Genomic DNA, 24,850 nt, shown 5'->3' with positions numbered 1-24,850 from the left:
TTTGTGAGAGATAAACCATTGGTTTTACAATAGGAATTCAATTGCAAGAGATACAACCATTGTTTTTCGGTTTCTATTACAATCAGAGTAAAGGACACATATGCCCTCTGTATGCATATACAAGAGGGGGTAGAACCCAATGAAAATTCCAAAAACAAAAGGTATTCACTCTTTTATAAGTAATATAGATATGGATTTATGGTTCCCAATGCATAACTGCAAGAGCTATGAGGTGGGTGTGAGGAGGAAATCTGATTTGATTTCAAATAAGCATCATGATTCAACATGTATCACATGAACAATCAAGAGTTATGATTATGAGGGGCTACCTCCATTTGTGTAGCCCCATGGAGAAATAAATAAATAAAATAAAACCACTATTATGAATAAAATTGTGAAGGATCCAAACTCATTGGCCTTGTTGTTAAACAACAAAGGATCAGGTTTTGATCCAAAGCCTCCCCACCAATAAGAATGAGCTTTCCATTATATATATTATATGTATATATGTTATATATACTACTTTAAAAAGCACGAATAGTCTCACGAATATTTCTATAATTTTTTGATGACAAAATTTACCCTTTCATATTTAATTTTTTTGATAAAAAATGAGGGCAAAAGGCCAATCAATTATTAATAATAAATGAGTTGAAAAGAGACAATTATAAGATATTCGGTGCATTCAATTTTCTCTCATTAAATCCAACACTTAAGGTATTAATTTGCATTTACCTTCTTCAAATCAAATATTTAAGGCATCTTTATTTCTTCTCATCATTAAATTCTATTAATTAAAACCATACATAATAAATTAATAATTCCAATAACATAAAAACATACTTTTAAAATCTACTTGAAAAATAAAAGTGTTTTCATCTAGGTAGTGGTAAGAAATTAAACCATTTCGGGTCAAATGGGAAAATCCAATGTTGTCACAATTAAATAATAAAATTGAAAAATAGATAAAAATAAAAATATATAGAAATTAAAAAAATTAGGAACATTTTTAACATCATATATTCAACATATTAACAATAATAAGTATGATAAATAAGGAATGCTTTTATTAATGATGGAAATGGAATGTAAAATTTAAAACCAATTAGAAATAAAACTATTTTCCTATTCTCTCCCATTAAATCTCATATTAAGGTATATTCTCTCATTAAATCCATAAAATTAATTTTAATATTATAAAAATAAATATTTTGAAAAATAATTTGACAACAAAATTATTTTATTCCCTCCCAATGGTGGGTACGAAATTCAACCATTTAGGGTCAAATGAGCTAATAAATAATGTCACATTTAATAATAAAAAATTAAAATATATAATACAAAAAAATAAAAAAAATTGGACATATCTCTAACATTGCATATTCATTATACTAAATAAAAATATATTTGAAATGTAAAATAATTTTATTAATGATGAAAATGGAATGCCAAAGTTAAAATCAACTTATAAATGAAATGATGTCATAGTCAAATAATAAAACTTTAAAAATAGAAAAAAATGGGCACATATATAATGTTACATATTCATAAAAATAAATATCGGGTACATCTCTAATATTATACATTCATTACCAATGATGAAAATGTAATATAAATTTAGTGTCAACCTAGAAATTAAATTATTTTCCTTTTTGGGTTGTGGGTTAGTGGTTTGGGTTAAATGGATTAACCAATGATATGACAATCAAATAATAAATCTTTAAAAAATAAAAACTATAAGTAACCAAAAGAATATATAAAAAATATATATTAATTATGTCAAACAAAAATTAAGTATAATAAGTAAAATTATTTATATAATGTAGATGATATATAATTTAAAACGAATTCAAAAGTAAAGTTATTTTCTTATCTAGATGGTAGGTCAATGATCCAACTTTTCAAAGAAACTCATGATGTCATAATTGAATAATAAATATTTAAATAAGATAAAACACAAAATTCTATTGCATTCGGGAACATTTATAATGTTATATATTCATCATAATAAATAAAAATAATTGTTAAAATAAAATTTATTTTTATTTATGGAAAAAATTAATGGATACAAAAATTAATAATAATAATAATAATAATAATAATAATAATAATAATAACAATAATAATAATAATAATTGTTATTGTAATTTAAAATTTTCACATGCAATGCACGTACACATTTATTACAAGCATTTGAGTTTATTTTTAATCATATTGTTACTTTTGTTAATTTTCAATTTGTCATATTTAATAATAAAAATTAAAATATATAATACAAAAAATAAAAAGAATTGGACATATCTCTAACATTGCATATTCATTATACTAAATAAAAATACATATGAAATGTAAAATAATTTTATTAATGATAAATGGAATGCCAAAGTTAAAATCAGCCTATAAATGAAATGATGTCATAGTCAAATAATAAAACTTTAAAAATAGAAAATATAAGTAATAACAAAAAATAAAAAAAAAATTGGGCACATATATAATGTTACATATTCATAAAAATAAATATTAGGTACATCTCTAATATTATACTTCATTATCAATGATGGAAATGTAATATAAAATTTAGTGTCAACCTAGAAAGCAAATTATTTTCCTTTTTGGGTTGTGGATTAGTGGTTTGGGTTAAATGGATGAATCAATGATATGATAAATAAACAATAAATCTTTAAAAAATAAAAACTACAAGTAACCAAAATAATATATAAAAAAATTATATATTAATTATGTCAAACAAAAATTAAGTATAATAAGTAAAAATTATTTATATAATGTAGATGATACATAATTTAAAATGAATTCAAAAGTAAAGTCATTTTCTTATCTAGATGGTAGGTCAATGATCCAACTTTTCAGAGAAACTCATGATGTCATAATTGAATAATAAATATTTAAGAAAGATAAAACACAAAATTCTATTGCATTTGGGAACATTTATAATGTTATATATTCATCATAATAAATAAAAATAATTGTTAAAATAAATTTTATTTTTATTAATGGATACAAAATTTAATAATAATAATAGTAATAGTAATAATAGTAATAATAATTGCTATTATAATTTAAAATTTCCACATGCAATGCACGTGCACATTTATTACAAGCATTTGAGTTTATTTTTAATCATATTGTTACTTTTGTTAATTTTCAATTTTTATATTAATTATGATATGTCTAAAATTCAAATAATTAATGTGAAAAAAATTCTCACGTGCAATGCATGTGCTTAATTACTAGTAAATATAAAAAACTTGAAAAGTAAAGAATTGAACCGGTGGTGTCAGTTCAGTTTCAGTTTGGGAAATTGCAAAAACTGGTAGTATTGGTTCGATTTCAAAAAAAAAACCATAATTCAGTTAAGATCTCAAATTTGTAGGCAAAAAGGATTAAAAATCTAAAGATGCCTTTACACATATTTTGCTAAGCAATCATCCTCTTGTATGAGCACACATACACCTGTAAAAACTGATCTGAAAAGATCTCTTCTACTGCATTATAGCTAGCTTAAAAGGCAATAAGCAAATATTAAATTAACAGTAGAACCACCCAATGATTTGGGGGAAAATCACATAAACCTGGTACCACTCTTTGTTTTTTTGTCCCAATGTTTTATTTTTCTTCAACTTTTTTAAGATCTATCTCTTTTACCTCCTCATTTTTTATTTTCGATTTTGGCGTTTGAGACATAGGTATCAAGAAATCTATTTGTTTTCTCCTTGAATAATCCGTATTCGAGTGATAAGCTATGTTTTCTCTTATATAATAATAAAAAATGAATTGCAGTAGAAGTTATATATATATATAGTGTAAGTTAGTTTGCAAATAATAGGAATACAATTAATTAATTAATTACGCCGACAATTTAGGTGGTGATTTATAACGTAAATTATTTTTCTTGTTGCTGATTCTAAAAATAAATCAAAACCATTTCATTTGAAAACAGATTGTTTTTTTAAAACAACGTTTTCGGTTGTGTATGTGTTTTTTGTTTACAATTTTAAAACCAAAAACATGTTCTTGAATCCGGTTTCAAAAACATATTTTCATCTGATTATTTAACATCATGTTTCATAAATCATATAATTTCTATACTAAACAATTTGTCTTTATTTTTAAAACGAATATTTTATTAGTTTCAAAAACATATATTATTTTTCAAAATAAAAATAACTTATTTTTTCTTTAAAAACAAAAACAGAATTCAAATAAAATGATTTTATTTTTTACTGATATAAAAATTCCAAAAACAAATTAAAACAAAACCATTTGTAGACAAGTTTGTGGTATAGAAGTAGAACTAATGAACCATGCCTCATCCCCCCGTTTTTGCCTTTCTTTCTTTTGGAGAACGTGATCAATTAATTGAAGATTATGATGAATGATGATGATGGTACCCCACACGTCAAAACGTGTGGGACCGGTCGTGTGGTTTGGATTCTAAAGTGAGGCTTTTGCTTTTCCCAACCCTTGAACAAGTCCGAGATCTTCCTATGTTGTGTATAACGCTATCGCGAGGACGGACGAATGCCCTTTGACCCTTTCAAACCCAACGATATTACTTATACCTACGTTTAGGGTTTAGTTGCCCCATAACCATAAGGTTCTAATTTCGCTTCTGAGGCGTTGATCTACGGCTGTCTTCATCTTCGCTTCTCTCCGTCAGTGAATCCCAGCGTTTCACTGACGGACGCGTATTCAGCAGGTTCAACAACGTCAGCCTGAAAAGAACGAATCCATTAAATAATTGAGCCTTAAGCCTTTCTATGTTTCTTACTACATTTCTATTAATCGTCAAGGACTGAAAATTTTTCAGCTGAGAGATAAAACTCTATCCAAAACGACAAACAATTTTCAAGATCCCTTACTAACACTACCACTTCTTCTTTCTCAAGTGAAGTCCCGTTTGGTTTGTAAGAATAAAGGTTTAGAGTTGGAATCCGAATGCACCATTCTCATTCCAACTGTTTGGTTGAATAGAATCGGAATTCCATTCTAATGACATTCTTTTATTTGAGGGAGTGGCTATTCTCTGCCCTTCCCTTTGGAATGAAATTTCATTCATGTTATTTGCAATTCTCATTTTCATTCTTATCTGAATCAAACAAATCATGAGAATAGACCATTCCAATTCTAATTCCAACGGATTTAATTCTGATTCTGATTCTGATTCCCATTGCAAATCAAACAAACCCTGAATTTTTATATACGGAAACCCTCAACCCCCCCCCCCCCCCCCCCCTTAGAGACTTGAGAGTTCTGTCAGAAAAAAATATTTAAGAAGTTGAAAGTTGAAAAAGGATATTTTTAAGTCTGAACTCTGAAGGCTTAACTCTGATTTAATGGTTAGACATCTTGATTCCTTCTTTTTCTCCAGTGATGACATGAAAATTAAAAAGGATATTTTTATTATCAGAGATTTTTTTGTCTCCGGTGACAATGCATCGGATAGCTTTACATTCGTGAAACAGCACTAATAACTTTTGATGGTATTTTTGGATCACTTAGGTTATATTTGGTTTGAAGGAAAAGATAGGAAAAGGAAAAAAAAGAAAGGAAAACATGAACAAACCTAATATAAGTTTTCCTGCCTTTCCCTACCTTTTCTTTCAAACCAAACACAGCCTTAAGGTTTAAGACAAAATTGATAAGGAATAGATAGAGGAGGAATTAATTACCTTCTCCATTTTTGTCATTTTGAAATTTTAATTTATTGTGGGTTCTTTGTCGCAAAGTGAAAATTGAGAGAGAATTTGTCATTTATCCTTTTTTAATTCTTGGATTGTATGTGATTTCATCGATCTTGATTTTGATATTGTTACTGGATACAGTTCTTAGGGGTCATTATTTGGTGTAATGTCAAAGTTTTGGGCAGCTAAGCTTAAGAATGCAGGTCTGAGGAACTGAGCAAGGTTTTAAAATAATCATTGATCCGGACAATTGGATCATTTGGCCGAAAACAGGTCACAGTACCAGTTCCATTTCAGTCCTGAAACATTATTTTTCTAAAACGCCATTGAATTGGTGAACCACTGATCTAGAAACTGGTGATCAAAGCTATTCTATTACGAATCGATTTTTAAAACATTGGGTTTAAGTTTGAGAATGATCATTTTGTGTGCTCAAAAGAAGAAATAAAAAAACCAATGGTTAGGAGTTAGGACGCCATACTGAAGTGCTCCCCAAGACCCCACACACCGTAGATAGCTGGGACCAACTTTCTAAAAAGTCTTGAGTAATGTGATGTGGATGCCACCATTGGTTAATGATCTATCAAAGTATAAGGTAGACGAGCATTATTAAAGTCAAGCCTTTGTAAAATTAAACCTATAGCTGTAAGCAATAGCATGCAGCAAATGGGTCCAATTTTCCTCACAATGTTCACAGTACTCCCAACATTTCTGGTTGGACTATTAATCTCCAAGCTTCTGGTCCTAAACCGTCCAATTAAAATCTTGTTAAACTTTCAATGGACCCAGTCCTACCTGAGCCTTATGTAGTTGAAATTCTTGAATTGAATTTGGGCAGCCTGACTTATTACATCTTTTTGACTAAAAATCTTCTTAAATTTTCAATGGGCCCAATCCTATCCCGAGACTCTTGAATTTGGGCAATCTGATTTACTACATCCAATAACAGACTACATTTTCCTGTCTCAAAGAAGGTTCAACGTTCTAAAGAGGGTTGACCTTCAGATCTGGGGTTGTTCATTAAATTTGTAAAGGGAGTACCCCACACTAACTGGGGAGTGGCAACAGGACAAAAGCAACCCCCCAAATGGTTTGTACCTAACATTCTTTAATGTTGATGGAACTTTAATGTAATAAAACATGTTAGAATGTATTTTTTAAGTATATTTGTACCTGTATGCATGTATGCACAGTACTATTTAAGATAATAAAATTATAACATTAAAATATTTTATAAAGAAAATATTTATAGTACTTAATAAATATAATATTGTTGTTGTTTGTTCTTGTTGATCCATTTCAGTGTAGAAATGAGAGAGCAAGTTGTTTCAGTGGAATCATAGCAAATAAAAAATGTATGCACGGGTAGCTGCGTACCAAGCTTGTTCCAAATTGTGAGCCCATTTGTAGGGTTACAAATAAGTCGGATCAGATCAGATCCAATTCCAATACCGATCCGTTAACGGATTGAATTTGGATATTGACTGATCCGATTTATTGTGACCTAATCCGATTCGTTAATTATGAAATATTATATATTATATATTTAATATAATATTGTATTATATAAATAATTTTTATGTTACATAAAATAAATATAATTCTAATCGAATCGGATATCCAATAATATATTCAAATTCTAATTCTAATTATTCAGTCGGATTTCTTAATGGATTGGATCGGATATGCCTTTACCTAATCTGATCCACCGTTTGCAGTCCTACCCATTTGACCCACTATATTGGGCTTGGCTAGACAACCTAGCCAATTCAGAATGGTCCATTCTATCCCCAACCTGGTTGTCATAATGGAGATAGATATAGGGGTGTTTGGTATAATTGTGTTGTATTGTGTTAGCGTTTTGGGTTAATCAATACAAATTTCTGAGAAATATGTGTTGTCATTTACATGACTGTTATTTCAACTTGAAGAAAAATGCATGTATGTGAGAAACATCAAAGTTAAGGTTTTAGGTAAAAATAAAAATCTGTATTGATCAATTCAAAATGTTTTCATACATTTAGGCCATGTTTGGTTTGAAGGAAAAGGTATGGAAAGGAAGGGAAACATGTATAAATTTTGTATAATTTTCCCTGTTTTCCCTTCATTTTCTTATCTTTTCCTTCAAAACAAACACTGCCTTAAGGTAATAATCTCTTTCTCACACAAATTTATATTGATCAACCCAAAATACAACATCACCCCTTAATATTCACAAGAATTTCGAGACGATTTAGATATTAAACATAGTAGTCACTTCACTGAAAATTTTTCATTTCTTAAATTCAGTTTAGAAGGAATACAAATATAAATATATACAGTATAAATACATAAAAAATAATATAAAATGTAAGATTTTATACTCCACAAATTTGTATTTATACTCTTTCTAAACTGAACAATTTAGAAAGAGTACAAATACAAATACATATAATAAAAATATATATAAAATAATACAAAATGTAAGATTTTACACTCTACATATTTGTATTTGTATTCCTTCCAAGAGCAAGCAAGAGCAGCATGTGGAGAATCGATAAAATACCATTTGATGTTGGGCAGGGCAAAAGACCTAAGTTGGCAACCCAATTATTTTATGGGCCTAAAATGAAGCCCACTCTCGACCAAATAAATGCAACTAGTGGTGTCAATGGGTCGGTTCGATCATTGTCATGGTACATCCAATAAATAAATGTGCAGTGATTCCAAACCAGATCCTATAGAGTCTGGAACAACAGACCCAGAACCGACCATTGATAGCTGTACTTTTAATCCATAATTTAACAGTAAACGAACCCATTTTTTAAATTGACAGATTTGAATAATATTACAAGTATATCATAAGAAAAGTAGTATTAAATTGGGGTAATCTTTGTAATATGCCAATACAATATTTCCAACAATTGTCAAATTGGCTGATTGGAGCTGCCTGTCATTTGGTCGTGTTTTCTCACTTTCTGATCCATTTTACCTCAAATCACTTATTTTAAAAACAGTTGACTTAGTCAATGATATAATGATGTGACCAGTTTCCTCTTGATGATATCCTAGAACCAGATTTGGATGCTGCGAAATCCTTACAAAGGAATAAGATAAAAATGGCCCAAAGTATGCAACAAGAGTTCTTTAAACAGGATATGATTTTCTGTCTAGTACCCATGCAGGCAATCCACCCCTGGATTACAGGCTTGATAAGGCAAAAGGTATAAAAATTGGGGAATACTTGGACCCCAAGTTGGGTTTGATAGACAACTTGTTTGAAACATGCTGTATTGGTTTTCTCAGCCTTCTTGTTATTCATTGTTTGATGATTTTTCCTTTAACCTTGGAAAAAAAAAATTTCCATCGTCCCACCGTCCAATTTAGAAGAGTGAAGAGTCAAGGGTAAAGGGCAGGCCCCAAAAGAAAAAAAAAATTACAAAAATTCTCTTCTACTTTGTTTTGCGACAGAGACCCCTTGTACATGAGACAAAGACCCCCTTTCCGTTATCCTTTCGTCCAAAAAGGCCGTTATAATATTTTTTAATTCCCATACCCTTAAAGATGAGAATTGAAAATACTACAACATCGGGATTGAACCCATTTGATCCCGATTATAAGTCAAACGGCGATTAGCTGCTAGTACAAACAAGCAAATACTATAGCCAAATGGCAATTCGATCCTGAGCCGACAATTCCAGGGATGAAGAAAGCAAAAGCAACAATGGTTGCTTCAATGAATATTTACCCAAAATGAGTAGTATCATAAATCCTATACAGAGTCTCATATCGTTTTCCCCCTCAAATTTTCTTGATTCCGTAGAGACTCCATGGCTGGGGATCAATCCAGAACCACCGACTGGCCGGAAAGGGATGACATTACCCTGGCAAGCATAGAGCGGAAGGTGAATAGCGTTGATCTTCCCTTGTCCCTTCGGATGATAAAGAAAAAGAGGCAATGGCAAGAAGGCTTCAAAGAAACTAGTGAATCCGCTTATTGCTCCGTGAAGAAGGCCTTCTCTTCCATGGTATTCATCATCCAAGAGCTTCACAGTTATGCCTTGTAGATGCGGGAGATCCTTTTCTACGAAGATCTGCAAGGGATTCTGGATCGAGTGCAGGAGATGCACGCTTCGTTTGTGTGGCTCTTTCAACAAGTGTTCTCACACACGCCGACTCTCATGGTCTACATCGTTATCCTTCTAGCCAACTTCACCGTGTACTCGATGGGTCACAACACTGCATTTGCAGCACCAACAATGGCGTTGAGATCTTCGGGATCTTTGGGCGCCACTGTGGATACTTTAACGGTGACTAACATCAGGAATCAAAAGCAGCCCAAGTTTGATAGTTCGACAATTAAGACGTTTTCGTCTTCGACTAGTAAGAGCATCTTCATGGGGGGAAGCAGTGGTGGAGGTGGAAAGGTCCGCCCAGTGGTCAATGGGACTGATGGTGATGGTAATGGCCGATTTGACGGTTCATCATCATGGAACGATAATCGAACCATTGTGCCAAACGAGATATCTCGGGTGTCATCTTTTGGGAACCCAATGTCGACACAGGAAGGTGGGGAGTCGGAAACGATTATGGAATCAGAGTCAGGAGGGGACGACGAGTGAAGAAGAAGTGAATCTATGGAATGCAATTGTGGAGGAAGCATCAAGAATGCAAGCAAGCATGAGAGATGAGGCTTTGGACCACAAGACAATGCAACAGTTTGTTTCGCCGATAAAGGTGGAGATTGAACCGGAAGACTACACAGATTACTTGAGGACGGAACCCATGTATTAGCTGGCCTTGTCCCAAGAACCCGACAACCCTCTCATCCTGGCAAACTATGCTCAGTTCCTCTACCTCGTCTTCTGCGACCATGATAAGTAAACAAAAAGCTTAAACCCTGTTGGCTGTTCTGTTCTATTTTACATTTACGTTTTCAAATCAAATTGGCGTTCTTTGTGGGTTGGTTAGTACTCAACTAATGAACCAGAGTCCCACAATTGTGGGTTCACAGTACACTCGAGAATCATGATGAATACGAAACGAACCGCTTTTGGAGGGTCGAAGGATCGCCCATACAAGGAAGATGGCGAACAGAATTACAATGACGAATACTCGCTGGGAAAATAGCTTCTTCCACTTGTGATGGTTGTGGTGACCACAGTCCTGCTTCAACGACATCTTCACTCGTCGGTTTTTGTCTCAGATTGCAGGAAAATCGCCTTGAGTCAATGGGAGACAGTGAACTAGTTACAGAAATTTGTATCTTGCGTCGACAAATCTATAGAGAGAACGAAAGAAAGAGACATTTGTTTCACATAAATCCGTAGTATTTGCCTAGTATTTTCAACTCCCCACCTCTCTCAGTCTCTCCCAATACTACAACCAAACAACCTTGGCCGATCTTCTCAAAAATATGAGCAAACATTTTTCGTTGGGCTATCAAGCATTGCAATTTCCTATAATCGCCACATCGTCGATGATGGCTATAAGGACGAGATTGAAGACGGAGAAGAGAAAAAAAGGGAAGGTGAGAAATTGGATTCCTCAGTCCTTTCGTTTCGGAGGGTTGGGAGAGAAAAAGAATTAAAAAGGACGGTGAGGGTGGGAAAAAGAAGAGAAGAAAAGAAAAATAATAAGTTAAATGGGTTTGAAGAGAAAAGGGCAAAAAAAAAATAAAATAGATATGGGTTTAAATAGTGAGAAATGATTTCTGCGTCCATGGATTTGATATTGGATCTGTCACTGAACAAAGTGATTTAATGGTGGAACAGGATTCATATGGTCTGCCTCATAATAGTTATTACAAAGTTGAATTGAGCTAATCTGCCATGTAATTGGTGGGCCAATTCACAGACCCATATTCTCTTGTATGAAACATGAGAGTGCGACTTTAGATCATACATAAATCAATTTGGGCCATGCTGGATTTAGGTGCCCGCCTCCAGTCTGTATCTCTGACTCTGACATGTTTAGGATGCCTTGCCCACTCGATCATTGTCTAATCTGACTGATTGTTGCAACTAATTTGGCCAGTTGGGTCTTTTTTGGGTCTTGCTAACTTATACGCAGCAGGCCCATCACCCATGCCCATTTCCCTAGACCCACTAGTTTGGCTGGTCACACTGGTCAGACTCAGACCGTAGCAACTTTATAAGCCCATGTGGAAAACTATAACCTTACCAGCTGATTGCTCACACGTGAACGGTGGACCTCCATTCTTGGGCTTCTCACTAGTCGTCACACACATATATACAGAAATAATTTTGATTCAGATTCACTTCGTTCCAAAACAGCTTTGATACACAGCCACCAAAAAAAGAAAAAAAGAAAAAAACAAGAGAAATAGAGAAATAAACGACCAAACAAAAGGCGAAGAGGAAGATATAACAAGAGGAGAAGAGCAAAAGGAACAATCCTCAAAACTCATGGATGGAACAATAGTAATGGCTGAAGGGTTTTTCTCTTTTATGAAGAATACTTGATCTCCCGCACTTTTCTTCTCCCGGCAAAACCTTCACCGTGTCTCATTATCCAAAATCTTTCTATTTCTTCCGGTTTCCTTCCTGGAATTCGCCCGGCTATTAGATTCCACCTAAATGTTAATAAACAGAAAAAAGAAATAATAAATGTATCCAATCTTTATTCTTACTTTTAATAACAGCTAAAAAAAACTGACAGACATAGACATAGTGTAATGGTTTTTGACATATTTTCTATTGAGAAGCTATGAAACTGGTTTGGTATGACTCACGGAAAGATTTAAGCCCCGTTTGGGATTTTTTTTTTAGGTATTTATTATTGAAAGAAGTGTTTATTTTAGTCCCAGATCACACCAATAAGAACTTATAAGCATTTGGATTTGGGACATAAACTCGAAAAAACGTTTTTTTTAGGGAATAAACCTGTTTTTGAATAAGTTCATAATGTTGGCTACTTTTAGCGCTTTTTGAAAAAAAAAAGTTCAAAATATCTACATTACCCCTTTGAAAAAAGCAACTTTTACTCATAAATAAATACTTATATTAGAATAAGCACTTATTTATTCAATAAACAATCGCAGACGAGACGGTGACTTAAGAGAGAGAGAGGGCAGTAGGAAACAGCAATTCAACAACACTTGTTATCATCCCCTCTGCATGCGTGCCAATTTGAACTTCCGTTCTTGATGGTAGGTGGAGGTCACGTGACATCTATTATGTCAATAAGCAACCCCAACCAAAATAATTAGAATAGGAATAAATCTGCAACTCTGTGAATGGAAAATGTAAATCAAGCCCAGCCCACAATCAAAAATTTTCCTTTGCAAACAACAACTAACGTTTATTGATTAAATATTTTGTAATTCATTTGTTTAAAAAATTGACAAAAGCAACGATCAATCCCTTTATTAATACTTAGACACCACATCAGCAAAACAGTAAGGAAACGCTAAAATGAAGCTTACCCAAAATTAAGTGTGTACATAAACCAAATCTACTTTTTGCAAGTCTCGTAGATTCACATAAAGCCTACGTGTTAGCATTTAAAGCGTATGTGTTAGCGTTTATTCACACGCTAACACATTCCCCTCCTTGCTCTGTATTCTGTGAAACCAAGACCAGCCCCTTCCTTGCATTTGCATGTATAGAATAGATAGGGTCCAGTTGGATCAGGTCCTCCAGTCAAGGCCTCATCCCAAATCTTAGCCCAAGCCCAACCCTAAGGGCCCTTGGAACTGTGGTTGATTCTTTAATCTTGATTGTGCTCGGCGTAGGCCGTTGCATCACCACCATCGCAATTCAATCCTCTGATTACAAACCTATTGTCCTGATTAACAACCCAGAGCAGCGCTCTTAGGCCTGCTCAAGAGCCATTACACGCACTATCCACTGTGAAAGTACTATTGCGCTTCACCGGCAGAGGCTCTAGCGAGTTGAGTCTCATTCTCAAAAACCAAAACTGGCCGGAAAGCAGTGGAAATAAGAGTAAAGAGTAAAATTACAGACTGCTTTTCTATTTCGTTTACCTGTCTCCGACGAGTTTATACATCCTATAAATGAGATCTTCCTCTTGCTCGGTCATGTTTATGAATTCCCATTCAATGCTACTCACCTCTGCCACAAGCAATCAAAAGAAATAAGGCAGATAAGAAACAGAGAACAAAACCCACCAAAGATTTAAGCACAGGACAGGACAGGAGGAACCCAGAAACGAAAAACTGATGATCGAGAAACACGGAGAAGAAAACATAGTAAGGAACAACTGACCTTCAGAATCATAGTGAATGATCTTGGCTTGCTTCCGGCGACGTTTGTCCATAATTTCTCTTACGAGAAGGATTAGGGGGGGGGAGAGAGAGAGAGAGGTAAATGTGGAAGTGTAGTGGGAAATGAGAGGGTTGAGATAAATCAGTTCCCAAATTGGGAAATGGGATGGTTTTTAGAGCAAAACGGTTGATATAGTATGGAACGACCGGTGATACCAAACAGGCAATTGAAATGGGTTGACAAGTAGTTGTCGTCACTGAATTAATACTTTTTCTCTCTAATAATAATTTTGCTCTGGATAATTTTGTTATCCAACTAATCTTGCTTTGCTAGTCGAATTGTAAACACAGTCTAACTTGCATAAACACGGTCTAACTTGCATAAACACGGTCTAACTTGCTCACAAATCTGTTTTCTCTGTTCTTATCTATGCAACCTACACCTCGGACATTGTGCAATTTCATCTGAATCGATCAACTGTCAATAGACCATTAGATGGATTGCATGTAATATTCCAGATGGGCGATGTGAAATGGATTAATAAAGCAAAAAAGAATTTGCAAATCCTGATTCCTGAGCAAATTTTTTATTTTTAAAGTATAAGAAATACAATATTAATTAAGTAAATTGATTACTTTTGTGTGGTGTAGTTTGAGGTTGTCTCGAACCGCGTGCCAATGCGGCATCATGGAATTGTAGGTATTTATCGAGATGCAAAAGCAAACACAACCAATTTTTATTGGAATCACTTGTTCATCATATCGAGGTAGATAAAAGAGAAAAGTAAAAGACTTTCCATTCTTAAGGAATTTCCCATTCAGTGGTCACTACTAATTGGTTAGACCTGTTTATGGGTCAGGCCGGGCCGGTTCGAGCCGAATTTTGCCTCTTTATTTAAAAATATTAACTATGGTATAATTTAGTAATTTAATATTATTATATATTATTATTATATATTACCTATGGTCACTACTATATATATATATATTTTATTATATATAATATTATTGGGTTAGGCTCATTTGAGAAAACTGAAACCGGGCCAGAAAAATAGTAGAGCCTTGTACTTAGAGCGAAGGTTCAAATATCAATATGCCTTTTGTGTATTGGCATAGGTGTATCGTTACTTTGAACCAAAGTTCTAAAAATCGACCTGAAACCAAAACCATTTTGGGCACTAGTTTTTTGGGTTGATAGTTTAACCACTTGATTCAAATAGATGGCCTGTTCTAATGAAAATATAAAATAAAAAACGGTCAAAAACTATTGAATGGATTGATAGTTTTACAGCCGAATCAATGAGTTATTAACCAATTTGACATTTTTGGCCAAGGATCAATTTTGGGGTAAAACAGAACCGGTTGCTTGGATGGTTCCCGAGCCGAACAATTTGTCTATCTAGGTCAATGGTGGTTTGAAATCATTGCTTTGAACAATGTTCCTTATATTTTATTAGTTTACTTTTCAAAGTTTCATTTTCATATATATATATATATATATATATATATATTATTTAAAAAAAATGAATTCTCTAAAACACCTGTATCGAAGACAAAAAGATACAATATGATACATCCGATATGGAGCGTAAGGTATCAACACTTTGAACCTTGCTTAGAGTTCAAGTCTATACCCACATGCCTAAAATTTTGTCCAAGCCCAATAAAGAACAGGTCGGACCGGGCCATCCCCTTATCTTACCTGTCCCACGAACAGGTCTACTGGCTTCGTGTCTCATGTATAAGAAATCAAGGCCCACAGTTTAGTAGGTGTTTGGCATCGATGCCGTCACTTTAGAGATATTTTCTAATAAAATGGTGTTGTATGCATGAGGGTTTGTTGCATTGTTTTCTTAGAAAATGACTCCTTTTGTGTGTGTGTGTGTGTGTTTTGGCACCACATAGGCAGTTTTCTGTGAAAACAACATTGGTTTTGTTTGATACTGGTGCTATAAAACTATTTTCAGCATTGGTCTATATTATCCAACTTCCAAGAGGATAATGCATCATTGCACTGCTGGTGGTAATGTACTATTTTCTGAGAAAATATTGAATTTGGCATTTCTTCATATCACACTTTCCTTATTTCCAAGACATGGTCTGAAGCAATGTTTTTTTTTTGGAAAAAATGATATCAAATAAAAGGCCATTTTCTCAAAAAACAGTATTGATGCCAAACACCACCTTAATGGATCTTTATGTGTTGGATTAACTGGATCACAAAATAGACAAGGAGAGGCTATATCCAACTGACTTTATTGTGTTTAGATCAACGGTGAAAGAAAAGTATTAAATACAAGTGAGAGTAAAAAAAAAAATTATATGCATATGTAAGAAAAGAAAAAGGCTATCCGAACTCTATTGACTGTCCGTTTAGTTTGTGAGAATAGGGGTCAGGAATTAGAATTGGAATGACCCATTTCAATTCTATTTATTTGGTTGGACAGAATTAAAATCTAATTACCATTATAATGGAATGACACTTGACATTCCCCAACTGATTATTCCCTCCCTTTGTCCCCATCCTTGATAATGAGAATTCCATTCAAGCCGATTCCAATTCAGGTTACAATTCCTTCTGCCGAACAGATGGGGAAATAGACTATTCCAATTAGGATTCTGAGAGATTTGATTCCAATTCTGATATGATTAGACAATGGACACTGAACAGGACTCTCTGGTAACTGATGAGACTGATTTTTTATTTTCTTTTTCAGGGGAAGAAATCTATCACACTGATGGTAAATGACGTAAATTAGGACTCATTCGATGCTAATAATGATAGTTAAAAACATGTAAACGTGGGCCACGTGGCAAAGCCACAGACCCGTCTCATTCATGTACGCGTGTGTCTCGAGAGAGTATTAATTTCATCCTCATAAAATCCCTCCTACACCGTCTTCACAACCTTTACAGCTGTGGATTGAGAATATCTCGCACGACTAAAATCTAGGGGTGTGAGAAAAACTCAAAAACCAAATTGACGGAAAAAAACGATCAAAACAGAACTAGGTGGTCCAGTTTCGGTTAATCAAAATAAAAAATTGGGGCTTAACGGAAGTGACTGATATAAATATTTATATATTTTACGTATATATATAATGGGGTCTGGCCCGAAGACCGAAGCCTGAGCCTGACATAATATAAATATATATATTACATTTTTTATACATTATAAATTAATAAGTATACATTATATATATAATATTTAAAATATAATATTATATATTTTTAATATTTTATTATATTTTTATAATATATATTGTAAATAACAATAAACCGATGAACTAACGAATCGAACTGGCCAATAAGTTAACGATTTGATTTCAATTATCGAATTTTTGAAAACCGATAACCCCGGTTCAATTTCAAAGATAAACCCACAGTTCGGTTACCAAACCGTTAGCACCCCTAAAAACATACCAAATACGGAAATGATCCCAATGCAGGGTTACAGCTTACAAGGGGTGTGAGAATGGAGTTTGTGAGAACAAAATCCGAATTCGTCTCCGGACCGGACCAAAATGCTGATGTTCCCTCCGTGCAAATATCTTTAATTCAATTAAAAGGGCCCCCAAACGGCTGAAATCGTAAGAAAAAGGTAAAATACAAAAATCTTCTCTTAAGTTTCTGACAATTATAAAAACTTTCTTTATAATTTCATTTCAGTAAATACTTCCTTTCTATTTTTGACAAAATTAACAAATACCTCCCTTATGTGACTAAGATGGAAAATGTTAAAAAGATGATTATTTTTTTTCAAAATACTTATTTTTACCCTTTCTCGAATGCTGTTCATCTTCCTCCCGTTTGAATCTAAAAGCAGAGGCAGTAGCGGCACCATTCTAAATATTTCTGTACCAATATACAGATATGTCAGTTCAACCTTCTTCTAGTTACGCCATTCATTCCACGGTGCTGCCGCTGCCCCTGCTTCTGGGTTTAGAGGGGTGCTGCCGCTGCACCTGCTTCTGGGTTTGAACGATAAAGAATATGAATAGTATTCGAGAAAGGGTGAAATAGGTATTTTGAAAAAAAAATTATTTCTTTAACCTTTTTGGTCTTTGTTATTGATGGAAGTGAGGTATTTGTTAATTTTATCAAAAATAGAAAAGAGGTTTTTGCTAAAATAAAACTATAGAGATGGTTTTTATGATTGTCAGAAAGAAACAGTTTGAGAGGAGGTTTTTGTATTTTACCCAAAAAAAATTACTATTTTGGGAAACGTATTTATTGATAGTATTGTCATTTTATTGGTAGTACTATGTCCAAAGCCCTACGGCTCCACTCTTTATTTATCTTCTTTGTTTTCATTAATTAAATATGGCCTATTTTACTTGATTGTTGGTTAAACGGTTGTAGTTTATTTGGTAAAATTATAAATTACCACCTAAAGTTTGGGGTAGTTATACTTACTCCCCAAATTTTCAGTTTGTCATAAAATTCTAATGCTCTGCCTTCTCTCCATTAATTGGATAGACAGAGGAAGTTCATTTACCCCCTTCAAGATTCATATAGGTGAAATGGTGACATTTTAAAATGATGAAAATGGGCAAAACAAAGTTTATTATCTCTTTGTTGACTACTTTGATGTAAACCTTAATCAAATAAATCCTTCTTACAAAAAGAAGAAAGAAACACAAATAAAGGATTTATTCAAATATGTAAGAGAAAGGGCAAAATGATCTCACAAACCAAGGAAATTTGTAGTTTGATGATTTAGAGATGTTTAACAGATACATGGAAATCTTTTTTCAAAGTATAGTGGTGATATTCATTCTTTTTCAGCTTTCAAATTAGACTAAAGTCTCGTTTGGTTCACTGGAATAAGGATCTAGAATCGGAATAGACTATTCCGATTCCAACTGTTTGATTGGGCGGAATCAGAATTCTATTTCTATTCCCATTCCTTCTGGAATGGCATTCTCCCATTTGAGGGAATGGGAGAATGCCCATTCCTTGTCCCTACCTTGAGAATGAAATCTCGTTTTTATTGATTTTGATTTTCATTCTTATTCATGTCTGAACCAAATAGACTATAGGAATAAACCATTCCAATTCTGATTCCAAAAAATTTTATTTCCGATTCCATTTCCCACTTAGAACCAAATGAGCCCTAAGACCTTCCCTGTCGATTGAACACTATGTCCAGATCCACTTGCATGTAACACCATGTGCAAGCTATCATAATTTTTTTAACCCAATCCTTTGCCCTTTCTTTCCTTTTTGACTGCTACAAGATAAATGGTAGATACCATCAAGTTGAGTTCACATTTATGCCCCGCAACATATCCAAATCGTGTATCGAGAGTATCTCCAATTGAAATAGTACGAGAGATGTGCATGTCCGGCGTAAATATAAACTCCATCAAGTTATTATTGTCATAGTCGTCCCTGCACAAGAGCTCTTGGGTATAGATTTACATGCATATTCAATGCCTATCCGATGGACTTTGCAAAGAGGTATGTGATAACAAACAGCCCAAACAGGCCTTGACCAAGCTTTTTACCAATCAGATAGAGCTCTCTAAGGCTCTGGGTCTGTCTCGTAGGAGAGGATTGAGGTTGGCCGTGAATCTGAAGGTGAGGAAGATTTCTTCATGGGTGTATCTTAAGTTGCAAAATTTGAGAAAGGTAAAGATGCACTAAAAGGGTTCCCATTTAACATGTGAAGGCTGGGTTCATTCTGTTTTCGGTTTTGATATGGTTCCAATGAATTACATCATCTGATTGGAATCTATTTTTACTTCATAGGTACAAGGATTTTAACATAGAGCAATGTTGAAAGTCTCCACCTTGACTTGAGCCATCCCATTACCTTTTGTCTTGTTTTGTTTTTCTTTTTCTTTAGGTTACAGTTTAGGTGGTTTTTGATGATGCTCAGCTGTACCGGTCTCTGCTGGAGCTCTGAGTCAGAGCAGGTCGGTAGGTCGTATCTGTAAGGAAAGATCAGGTGGTGGATCCAGGCGAGAGAGCTCCGACAGTCAAATTAGTGCCGTACTGCGAGAGTTATATAGAGAGAGAGAGAGAGTTAGAATGGCCGTGCTTATGAGAGCGTACCATTGGAGGCGAGTGCTTGCCCTTATGCAGAGCTCTGGGATCGACCTGAACGTCCCTGACACATTTGGAGGTAACGGGCTTCGACCACCGAAATTTGGGGAATACTCGAGAACAACCACCAAGTATGTGTTGATTTCGTTTATGTTTATCGGGTGGGTGTTTATTGAAAAAAACGTTTATTTGATAAATACCCATTTTAAAAGTTTTTTATTTTGTTGTTTGGTTAAGGCGTTTCAAGGAACGCCCCTTTACAACTCAGCACAATAAATGTTTTTTCATTTCATGTTGTTTGGTGGGGCATTTCAATAAACAACCATATGGATGTTTTAGTGTGAGACTTTTACTTTGGTGTATAGGATCCATTAGTCAATCCAACAGTCTAAATTAGATGTGCTTGTATTTAAAGACGATTTTTAGATCCAATGGTGAAAATATGATATAATCCACATTCAACGCTGGATATATGACTCTTTCTCTCTTTTCTATTTTGTTATTTCATTAATATTTTGTTAATTGGGTTAGGAGGCATTCCTTTTTCTTGCTAAAGGAAAATAAGGAAAGATATTATAAATTAACTAAGTTTTATAAAAAGCTATTCCATATGACTACTCAATTCTCACTTGGCCAAGCTCATCTGGATGCTTTACTAAATTTTATTTATCCATGGACTCTTATCCCCTATATCCTTTTTATCAGGTCCAGCACCTGAATCCATTTCTTTAGATGATTTTGCTCTACAGTCCCTTCACTGAGTCAATATTTGTATCATTGAGGAATATTCCCTTTTCTCATCCCTTTCTCAACAAACAAACATAGCCTAAGGCTTGTGCTGCAGCCCTCGATGTCAATCATGGGTGGCATTGCCAGACTATTTTGGTTGGTAGGTTTGAGTCACATCTTTATTGATGCAACAAAATGTATATATCTAGAATGTGGTTGCTGAATATTTGATGCAACAAAATGTATATATCTACAAGTTGCAGAGTTGTTTGATGATTTGCCTAAGAAAGACATTATGGCATGGGCGACAACTGTCACAGGTTATGCCCAAAATTGAAGCCCAAAAGGAAGCACTAAGATTTTTCGAAGAAATGCAGGATGTAGGTGCAGAAACAGATGAAGTCACATTAACTGGAATGCATTCTGTTACATTGCAGTGATGTGAGGTTTGCAGTTCATGGACAGGCTGTTTCATTAATAGATTGTTCTCTGAGATGACAGAGACAGAGGCAGGGTGTCCATTACACATCTGCCCTGAAGCCTATTGTCCCTTGTTTTCTTTTGGGAATCTATTGCCTTTCTGAGTTTATGACCATGATTTTCTATTTTACTTGTTTATGGCTAAAGTAAACACTCAAATTAGCCGAATTGCTTCTGCAGTATAACAAGTGAAATCAACAATAACCGAAATCAACTGAACAATCTGCAGTATAACAAGTAAAATCAACTATAGCCGAAACGGATTTGCTTCTCAGTCCATCTCTAACAAGGATCAGGAAATGCAAGATGACAGTGTGATAGATGCAATCAATGAGTATCTTTCCAAGCTCAAAATCAAAGAAGAAATATATGGTGAAAACGATAGAAAAGGATAGATATGTCTGCGGGCTAAAAGAAGAACATAGGCTCAAAGAAAAAACGATAGATAGAGAACATAGGAAAAACCAGAGAGAAAATCGAAAGAATAGAAAACGATATATCTATTACCTTGCTGACGAAGAACGGCATCCACTGCTCCTCCGGACTCTGGTGTCACTCCTCCGATCATCTATCTGCGGGTGGCGTCAAGCTTGCTCATGGTCAGGGTTTCAACAAATAGAGAAACAAAAAGAAGAAAATCATGGAACGGTAGATTGGGTTGCACCAGATCAAAACTTTTGGGTGCCACATCATACGACACGTAAGCTCCATGTCAGCTATGTGTTTCATGAAAGGCACAACTGTTGGGGGAAACATTTCTCGCTTCCTCCAACGGCTATTTTTACGAAAGCCGATGAAAAAATGGGAAAATGTTTATTGTCGTTTTTTGATTAAACACTGCCACCAAACAGTGGTTTCGGCGCCAATAAACATTTATTGTGCCAAAAGCTGAACTGGCGCTGAGGTGGCAACGTTTATCTGATAAACGTAAATGGAACCAAACATCCCCTAAGTTGATCATTCATCGTTTTCCCAATAAACGGGAGAGACTGGAGTAACTATTGCTAAGTGGGCGATATACTATGTGTATCTCAGGGTCATTAAGGAGGTGTTTTGTAATGTGGATGAGAAATTGGTGGGTGTAGACTGGTCCACACCACACTACAGTTCACAGCTGTTCTGAACTATCGATAAATTGTGTGGATTGGACCAGTCCACACCACACTTTTTGATTCCATTATCTTATGTACGTTTATGAATGATCTACAACAACATTTTAAAAAACGACCCAGAAACAGAACCGTTCTGGCCACTGATTTTCGGGTTGACGGTCCAACCATCCAGTTTGAATGGATGGCCTGTTACAAACAAATTAAAAAATAATTAAAAATAAAAACGGTAAAAAACTGTTGAATGGGTCGCGGTTCGATTGTTTAGGTCAATAGGTTGTTGACTTTTTCAACGGTTTTTAGCTAAAAATTGGGTTTGGGGTAAAACGGAACTACTTGCCTGGATGGTTCCTGAGCCGAACGGCCATCCAAGTCAATGGCAGTTCAAAAATCTTGATCTACATAGTTAATTATAAATATCTAATTTTTGCATTTTATATGATAAATATATTGAAAAATGCATCAATGAATTAATATTAACCAATAAATATTATTTTTTTATAAAAAAATAGTAGAATAATTAAAATAAAAATATATATTTAAAATATTATTTTATTAATAAAACATTAAAATTAAAAAATTAAGTAAAATAATTAATATTTTATTGACAAAAATATTAAAATGTGAAATAGACAATAGGGTTTTAGCCTTTCAAGGAAAGTGTGAAGTAGGGGATCAAAAATCAAGTGTGGATGGTCCCTAACCACGAGATTTTTTCATGGATAAGAAATTGGGATGTGAACGGGACCGGTCCCCGATTAGGAGGTCGGGTAGCTCGCCAGGTCGCCAATTGTCTGTGTCATATGAATGGTCTGAGGTGGCTGTCATCATCCTAGGTCGGTCTTGCCAAGCTGCCTTCAAGTGAGGTCAGCTGCATCTAGGCAGCATAAATCGAACTGCTGATGAACACTTATCTGAGGCATTGCCACGTAAGGTGACAAGTAGACCTGTTCATGGGCCGAGCTCGGGTCGGGCTTTTACTCTTCATTAACAGAAATATGTTAGGCCCGAGCCCGAGCCCGAAGCCTGACCTAATAAAAAAAATTAGAAATTTTCCCTATTCAATAATCAATATAAATCAGAATTTATTTACATTAAAAAAATATATAAATTCAAAATTTATTTATATTAAAAAATATATAAAGAAGGGAAAGAGGATGTGGAGAAGAAGAATTTGGTTGGAAAAAGAAGGGAAAGAGGTGAAAAAAGAGGGGTATTCAACTAGGGTTTTTAGGTTTATTTATAGGCCGGGCCATGCTCGGGCTGGGTTATTTTGGCAAATCCCAAGCCTGGCTCGAATTTATTGCGGGCCGGGCTTTTTGGCCCAAGGTTAAGCCCACGGGCCTATATACCTGTTCAAGCCCATTCGGGGACCGGGCCGGGTCGAGCCGGCCCATCGGGCCACCCGGCCTATGAACAGGTCTAGTGTCAAGATGGTCCTAGGTGGCCCTAGATGTCCACGTGGCAGCAAATAATTGGTGTGCCACTTAACAATGAAAGGTACTTTGTTGAATATAGTAATATCTTTTCTAACAAGGGATGTAAGAAACCAGTTGAGGACATATGTAGAAATCAGTATGGGCAATACCCCATTGAGAATTAAAAATGTTTTATATGTATATGAAGAAATTTATCTTTTTTACAATTTCTCCACTCGAATAAAATAGTAAGGAGTCAAATAAAATTTGATTTCTTAAATGAAGTCTTCTTCCTTCATGGTTCTTAAAAGGCTTAAGCCAGAGGTGTGCCCCCATTGATCAAAGGTCCTAGATCTTCCACAGTCAGAAACCAAGGGGGAAATACAAGTATTAAAGAAGAAACCTTAATGGAGGTTTAAGTCTTTTACCCTTTTCTTAAATATTACTTATACACATTACGAGAGATTAAAGGGTGGAGTGGGGGGAGAGATCCACTAACCTTACCATCAAGTCTGTAGTTGCGCAGGTTAGATCTTATGTCTCTTTTCAAAGGGGATGCCTCCATTGTGAGAATATGTTCTTGTGTGGAGAAAAGAATTCTTTTATGAGCCATTGATTTATATTTAATTAATGAATCATTAACTGGACATGAGATGCATAATAGGCTTTGTTAAGAGAATTTAAAATAGAAAGATGAGCCCTATAATTTTTCCAAATAGACCGAGTCTGTTCTAATTCAATCTGATCATAATTTTATTGATGTTTAACTTTACCAACTTTAAATGAGATTTAGATAATTGATAACAAATTCAAAATCTAATAAATTTATATTATTTTATACTAATGTAAGGGTATGTGTCATGCACATATACAATTAAACATAACATTGAAAAAGGTAAAAAAACAGATGTAAAAAAAAAAATTACTGTAACTTTTTTTAAATGCCTTATCCATGTTTTCAAGACAAACTTCATTAATTACATCTCTGTTGGTGAAATAGGACAAAAGTTCAAAACTAAAAGTTGGTAGAAGAGGGAAGGGAAAAAAATCTATACTATATAAAGTGGATATTTGTCTTAACTTCTATGTAAAGACAATACAAGGTTGTTTATTTCTACCATTTATACACATGCA

At 34.3% G+C, this 24,850-nt stretch overlaps 1 protein-coding gene and 1 pseudogene across 1 annotated transcript; one reads left to right on the top strand and one right to left on the bottom strand.

Moving 5' to 3' along the window:
- The first annotated feature begins 9,511 nt into the window (after positions 1-9,511).
- LOC104600427 (uncharacterized) lies at positions 9,512-11,791 on the top strand (annotated as a pseudogene).
- Positions 11,792-11,934: 143 nt separating this feature from the next.
- On the bottom strand, positions 11,935-14,173 carry LOC104600328 (transcription factor TRY-like). The gene is made up of 3 exons (XM_010263211.3): positions 13,931-14,173; positions 13,690-13,777; positions 11,935-12,276 (listed from the first exon to the last, which is right to left on the bottom strand). The coding sequence occupies exons 1-3, from the start codon at positions 13,980-13,982 to the stop codon at positions 12,150-12,152; spliced, it is 267 nt and encodes an 88-aa protein (XP_010261513.1). The 5' UTR covers positions 13,983-14,173; the 3' UTR covers positions 11,935-12,149.
- Between the last annotated feature and the right edge of the window lie 10,677 nt (positions 14,174-24,850).

Source organism: Nelumbo nucifera, chromosome 1 (assembly GCF_055504915.1).
Source record: "Nelumbo nucifera cultivar China Antique chromosome 1, China Antique-T2T, whole genome shotgun sequence".
NCBI lineage: Eukaryota > Viridiplantae > Streptophyta > Magnoliopsida > Proteales > Nelumbonaceae > Nelumbo > Nelumbo nucifera.
The sequence above is the reverse complement of the archived record's forward strand: the minus strand, read 5'-3'. Positions and strand labels throughout refer to the sequence as shown.

What these genes read in the sequence shown, in the direction of transcription:
- LOC104600328 (XM_010263211.3), bottom strand. Translation starts at nt 13,982, where the DNA reads ATGGACAAACGTCGCCGGAAGCAAGCCAAGATCATTCACTATGATTCT. An exon ending in CATTCACTATGATTCTGAAG is followed by an intron (nt 13,778 to 13,930) that starts GTCAGTTGTTCC and finishes TGCTTGTGGCAG; the next exon opens with AGGTGAGTAGCATTGAATGG. An exon ending in TATAAACTCGTCGGAGACAG is followed by an intron (nt 12,277 to 13,689) that starts GTAAACGAAATA and finishes ATTAACATTTAG; the next exon opens with GTGGAATCTAATAGCCGGGC.